Source organism: Carcharhinus amblyrhynchos, chromosome 16 (assembly GCF_965287045.1).
Source record: "Carcharhinus amblyrhynchos chromosome 16, sCarAmb.v2.hapA, whole genome shotgun sequence".
In the NCBI taxonomy this organism is placed as follows: Eukaryota; Metazoa; Chordata; class Chondrichthyes; order Carcharhiniformes; family Carcharhinidae; genus Carcharhinus; species Carcharhinus amblyrhynchos.
The window spans coordinates 2,336,190-2,343,252 of record NC_137339.1 but is presented as its reverse complement, the minus strand read 5'-3'; the positions used below and the strand labels follow the sequence as shown (position 1 = coordinate 2,343,252).

General features: G+C 48.1%; 1 protein-coding gene across 1 annotated transcript in view; it reads left to right on the top strand.

Moving 5' to 3' along the window:
• Positions 1–3,027: 3,027 nt before the first annotated feature.
• The window catches only part of LOC145354073 (alpha-1-syntrophin-like), an 11,239-nt gene continuing 7,203 nt past the window's right edge, over positions 3,028–7,063 (top strand). Inside the window, exon 1 of the mRNA XM_080205206.1 lies at positions 3,028–3,154. Within this exon, the coding sequence (XP_080061332.1) occupies positions 3,028–3,154 (127 nt within the window). The remainder of the gene's footprint in view (positions 3,155–7,063) is intronic.

Below are 7,063 nucleotides of genomic sequence, written 5' to 3'. Positions count from 1 at the left end.
TGTATCCACAATATCAAAACCTTTAATTATTCTAAAGATCTCTCTTAGATCACCCTTCAACTTTCTATTTTTGAGAGAAAAGACACAAAGACTTTTCATCCAGTCCCGAGAACTCTGGCCTCATCCTCGGAAATTTTCACTGCATCCTCCCCAGTGTCGCGATCTTTTTATTGTATAAAAATCAAAGCTCTCCCCAGCTCCAGCTGTGATCTAACCAGTCAGTGATATCAGCTGAACCTAATTTCTCTACTTGTCAATCATATTCCTCCAGCAACAAACCTTATTGTAGCTCCGCTTTTTAACTTAGTCACAAATGTTTGGTGATTTATATTCCCAGATCCCTTTGCTCCTCCATTCCCATTAGCCCCTGATTTTCTTATTACCAGAATATAATTCCTCACATTTATTAGCAATGTTAAAATTGATTTACCAATTATATGTCTGGAAGATTATTCATGTCTTGTTGTAATTTGTTGCAGTTCTTCTCATATTAACTCCCCACAGAAGTTGCCATTGTCTTCAATTTAGAAATTGTGTTTTTGATGCAAGTTTTAAACAACAGTCCATAAAATCATCGAGTCCCTACAGTGCAGGAGGAGGCCATTCAGCCCATCAAGCCTACGCTGACAACAATCCTACCCAGGTCCTCTCCCTGTAACCCCATGAATTTACCCTGCTCATCCCCCTGATACTAGGGTCAATTTTAGCATGGCCAATCAACCTAACCCATAAGAACGTAAGAAATAGGAGCAGGAGTAGGCCATCCAGCCCTTTGAGCCTGCCCCGCCATTCAATAAGATCATGGCTTATCTTTGGAATGTGGGAGGAAACCGGAGCAGCCGGAGGAAACCCATGCAGACACGGGGAGAAAGTGCAAACTCCACACGGAGAGTTGGCTAAGCCTGGAATTGAACCCAGCTCCCTGGCAGCAGTGCTAACCACTGTGCCAGTACTGCCCCCTTGTGAACCCTGCATAAATCACTGGAACCCCTGTACGTTACCACCGACTCTCCACCTTCTGTCTTACAAGCAGATTGCAATCCATTCTGCTCATTGTCTCTGACTCCACATTCCCCCACTTTAGTTATGAGTTGAGTGTCAGCCAGAGGTTGAGAAAATGCTGAACCATACCAGGATATTTCCACATGGAATCTAAGGTTTCATCTCACTGGAGAACTGTTCAGCCAATCGGGAGCGGCCCATTCAGCAGAACACTGCGAATGTTGCAGATTGGAGGTGAAAGTGGAAAATGGAGTGGGTCCGACTGTGTCCGGGGAGAGAGAAACAGAGTTAGCGTTTCACTCTGTGTGACTATCCCTCCAGATGTTTAAGATGCTGCTGTCAGGGAAGCCTTTACATTTTAAATAGGACTTATATTGATCCCATAAAAATTCATTCAGGAAAGCAGATAACACAAGATTGAGGGACACAGATCAGCCAGAAAGTCAGCATCTTTCCCCAAAGGTAGGGGAGTCTCAAACTAGAGGGTATGAGTTTAAAGTGGGAGGGGAGACTTACAAAAAGGCCCAGAGGGACAATTTTTTCACTCAGAGGGTGGTGAGCGTCTGGGACGATTAGAGGCAGATACAAATTTGTCTTTTGAAAAAGTATTTATAACATCAGGTTAAAGTCCAACAGCTTTCAGAGTGCTGCTGTTTCAACGCTCACCTGATGAAGGGGCAGCGCTCTGACAGCTGGTGCTGCCAAATAAACCGGTCGGACTTTAACCTGTTGTTGTGAGACTTCTTACTGTGCCCACCCCAGTCCAACACCGGCATCTCCACATCAAAAAACATTTAGACAGTTACATTGGTAAGGAGGGTATAGAAGGATTTGGGCCAAATGCGGGCAATTGGGATTAGCTTAGTAATTAAAAATAGGGCGGCATGGACAAGTTGGGCCAAAGGGCCCGTTTCCATGCTGCAAATCTCTATTACCGTGTGAGAAAGAATGTCTCTCAGTGAGCTGCAGTTAAAATAAACATACTCAAAGTATTGCAAGGAAGGAATGAGAACAATGATTTTGTGCTGTGTCTGAAAATCTGACTGTTTACGACACTCTTCAAACACCCAGAACTGGAGAATATTCACGTTTGGAATATTTCCCGTGGCGTTTCACTGCAGCAGTTAGAACAGGACCAAGTCAGCAGAGATATTCCATCAGGTGACCCAAAGCCTGGTCAAAGTGAGAGGAAGCAGAGTGAGCTACTAGGGCTTAGGAGCAAAAGGGCTGGGGAGAAAAAGGGCCAGGTAACTTCGTGTTGAAATTTTCAATATCACCCAGCCTGCAGGTGCAGCAGGTGGTCAGGAAGGCGAATGGGATGCTGGCCTTCATAGCGAGGGGGATTGAATATAAAAGTAGGGAGGTCTTGCTGCGGCTGTATAGGGCACTGGTGAGGCTGCAGCTGGAGTACTGTGTGCAGTTTTGGTCGCCGCACTTACACAAGGATATTTTGACCTTGGAGGGAGTGCAGAGCAGGTTTACTAGGCTGATACCGGAGTTGAGGGGGTTGAGCTATGAGGAGAGGCTGAATAAACTAGGCTTGTACTCGTTAGAGTTTAGAAGAATGAGGGGAGATCTCATTGAGACGTATAAGATGATGAATGGGATGGATAGGATAGAGGTGAATAGACTCTTTCCACTCAGAAAGACAGTAGGACTACAGGGCACAGCCTCAAGATAAAGGGGGGGTGGTTTAGAACAGAGTTGAGGAGGAACTTCTTCACTCAAAGGGTGGTGAATCTCTGGAATTCTCTGCCTGTTGAAGTGGTGGAGGCTGCCTCGCTAAATATTTTTAAGACGCGGGTTGATGGGTTTTTGATAAGCGAGGGGATTAAGGGTTATGGGGAGAGGGCGGGAATGTGGAACTGAGCCACGACAGATCAGCCATGATCTTATTGAATGGCGGGGCAGGCTCGAAGGGCTAGATGGCCTACTCCTGCTCCTATTTCTTATGTTCTTATGTTCAAAGAGGTCAACTTTTAAAGAGTCAGAGAGAATTAGGGAGGGAATTCCAGAGCTTGGCTCATGGCAACTGAAGGTACGGTCACCAAATCGGAATTAGAGGATGTATTGAGCCGGAGACAAGAGCAGCTTCAACTGATCCATAGCATTACGATATCTTTAGCTGGTGGCAGGGAGGGGCAGGGCGAGGGTGAGAAATAGGGAGAACCAAGGATCGATTCTTGGGGGGTTTGCTACCAGAGATTGTGGTGTGGGAGCAGGAAGAGAACCCATTGTAGGCAATTCTTTGGCTCTGATTAGATCGGTAGGAATGGAACCGGGGAGATTAGCCCCATCCAGCTGGGCGGCAGTGGAGAGGGTGGGAGGAGGAGGGGGTGGTCACAAAGGCTGCAAACAGCTCGAGAAGGACAAGGAGGGAAAGTTCTCTCTTGTCACAGTCACACAGCATGATTTTGGTAAGAGCTGTTTTAATGCTATAGTGGGGGGAGAGGGTGGGGTGGGGGGAGGGGGAGGTGGGATCTGATTGGAGAGATTCAGATACAGAGGCTGGAACTTTCCAGCTGTTGGTGCTGGCAGCATCTTCCAGTCCCACCAACTGCACTCCCTCGTCACGCGTTTCACAGCAGGGGGGGCGGTGGGGTGGGGGGTGGGGTCGGGGGGGGTGGGGGGAGGTTGGCCTGGTGACCCAGGAGAGGGAGGGAAGCAGCAGAGACAACTGATTGGATTGCCTCAATCTTAGTGTCAGAAATCCATGAGCTCCTCACATCTATTGGTGGAGGTGAGGGTGAAAGGAACTCGGGGAAGGGTTTATGGAGGAGGGTTTGATTGGATTTATTATTGCCACATGTATCAACATACAGTGAAAAGCATTGTTTCTTGCATGCTATACAGACAAAGCATACCGTTCATGGAGAAGGAAAGGGGAGGGTGCAGAATGTAGTGTTACAGTCATAGTGAGGGTATAGAGAAAGATCAACTTAATGCAAGGTAGGTCCGTTCAAAAGTCTGACAGCAGCAGGGAAGAAGCTGTTTTTGAGTCGATTGGTACGGGACCCCAGACTTTTGTGTGGAAGAGAGAATGTCCGGGGTGTGTGGGATTATGCTGGCTGCTTTTCCGAGGGCTGAATGGTATATTTCTGCACTACCCATTCTATCTAAGTACATAAGAAATAGGAGCAGGAGTAGGCCATCTAGCCCTTCGAGCCTGCCCCGCCATTCAATAAGATCATGGCTGATCTGAAGTGGATCAGTTCCACTTTCCCGCTTTCTCCCCATAACCCTTAATTCCCTTGTCTATCAAAAACCTATCTACCCGTGACTTAAATATATTTAGCGAGGTAGCCTCCACCACTTCAACGGGCAGAGAATTCCAGAGATCCACCACCCTTTGAGTGAAGAAGTTCCTCCTCCTATCTAATTCAGTGTATGTGTAGCTGGCTCTGATCCTTCTCACACACAGTGTGTGACTCAAGAGCGCCTGACTCAGCATTTCCCTGGCAGAAGTTGGTCTTTTGCTTCAGGATGTTGGGTTGTGATTTACGTTGCATTTGAAGCAGGTTCCGGTGTCTGCTTTAACGAGAGTTAGTGCTAAGGAAAGCTGCAGCCGGATGGAGTTTGGGTCCTTGACCTGCGTAGTTAACGTGAAAGCTCAGATAAACAGCAACTGTTCACCGGAAATACTGATGGGCAACGTGACTGGAGCGTTGCAGCATTACACAGAGCTGCACATTATCAAACACACCAGCTTCGGTCACAAAACACAATTACCATGTGTGAATACACGTGCTCTCTGCGCAGAGAGGCAGCAAGAGATGAAACAGACAAGCAACCAGCACAGAACATTAGGACATGATCAACCCTGTGTACCTCCATCTCTGCAATTTGCACTCACACACACACTCTCACTCACACACTCTCTCACTCACACACTCTCTCACTCACACACTCTCTCACTCACACACTCTCTCACTCACACACACTCTCTCACTCACACACTCTCTCACTCACACTCTCTCTCACTCACACACACTCTCTCACTCACACACACTCTCTCACTCACACTCTCTCTCTCACACACTCTCTCACTCACCACACTCTCTCACTCACACACTCTCTCACTCACACACCTCTCTCACTCACACACTCTCTCACTCTCACTCTCTCTCTCACTTCCAGCACTCTCACTCACACACTCTCTCACTCACACACTCTCTCACTCACACTCTCCTCTATCACACTCTCTCTCACTCACACACTCTCTCACACTCACACACTCTCACTCACACACTCTCTCACTCACACACTCTCACTCACACACATCTCTCACTCACACACTCTCTCACTCACACTCTCTCACTCACACACACTCTCTCACACACACACACTCTCTCACTCACACACTCTCTCACTCACACACACTCTCTCACTCACACACTCTCTCACTCACACTCTCTCACTCACACACTCTCTCACTCACACACTCTCTCACTCACACTCTCTCACTCACACACTCTCTCACTCACACACACTCTTCTCACTCACACTCTCTCACTCACACACTCTCTCACTCACACACTCTCTCACTCACACTCTCTCACTCACACACACTCTCTCACTCACACACACTCTCTCACTCACACACTCTCTCACTCACACTCTCTCACTCACACTCTCTCACTCACACACACTCTCTCACTCACACACTCTCTCACTCACACACTCTCTCACTCACACTCTCTCACTCACACACTCTCTCACTCACACACTCTCTCACTCACACACTCTCTCACTCACACTCTCTCACTCACACACACTCTCTCACTCACACACACTCTCTCACTCACACACACTCTCTCACTCACACACTCTCTCACTCACACACTCTCTCACTCACACACTCTCTCACTCACACACACTCTCTCACTCACACACTCTCTCACTCACACTCTCTCACTCACACACACTCTCTCACTCACACACACTCTCTCACTCACACACACTCTCTCACTCACACACACTCTCTCACTCACACACTCTCTCACTCACACACTCTCTCACTCACACACCTCTCACCCCTCACCACCTCCCACTCTCTCACTCACACACACTCTCTCACTCACCTCTCCCCACTCTCTCACTCACACACTCTCTCACTCACACTCTCTCATCTCACACTCTCTCCACTCACCTCTCTCTCACTCACTCACTCTCTCACTCTACTCACACACTCTCTCACTCACACACTCTCTCACTCACACACTCTCTCACTCACACACTCTCTCACTCACACTCTCTCTCACTCACACACTCTCTCTCACTCACCACACTCTCTCACTCACACACACTCTCTCACTCACACACTCTCTCACTCTCACACACTCTCCATTCACACACTCTCTCACTCACCACACACTCTCTCATTCACCACTCTCTCACTCACACACTCTCTCACTCACACCACAACTCACTCACACACTCTCTCACTCTCACACACTCTCTCACTCACACACTCTCTCACTCACACACTCTCTCACACACTCTCTCACTCACACACACTCTCTCACTCACACACTCTCTCACTCACACACTCTCACTCACACACACTCTCACTCACACACACTCTCACTCACACACACTCTCTCACTCACACACTCTCTCACTCACTACACCCTCTCACTCACTGATCTCACTCACACACTCTCTCACTCACACTCTCTCACTCATACACACTCTCACTCACACACACTCTCTCACACTCACACTCTCTCACACTCACACTCTCTCACTCACACACTCTCTCTCACTCACACACACTCTCACACTCTCTCACACTCTCACACTGTCTCACACTCTCTCACACTCACACACACTCTCTCACTCACACACTCTCTCACACTCTCTCACACTCTCTCACACTCTCTCACACTCTCTCACACTCTCACACTGTCTCACACTACACACTCTCACACTCACACACTCTCTCACACTCACACACACTCTCTCACTCTCACACTCTTCACACTCTCTCCTCACCACACTCTCACTCACACTCTCACTCACACACACTCTCTCTCACTCACACACTCTCTCTCACATCACA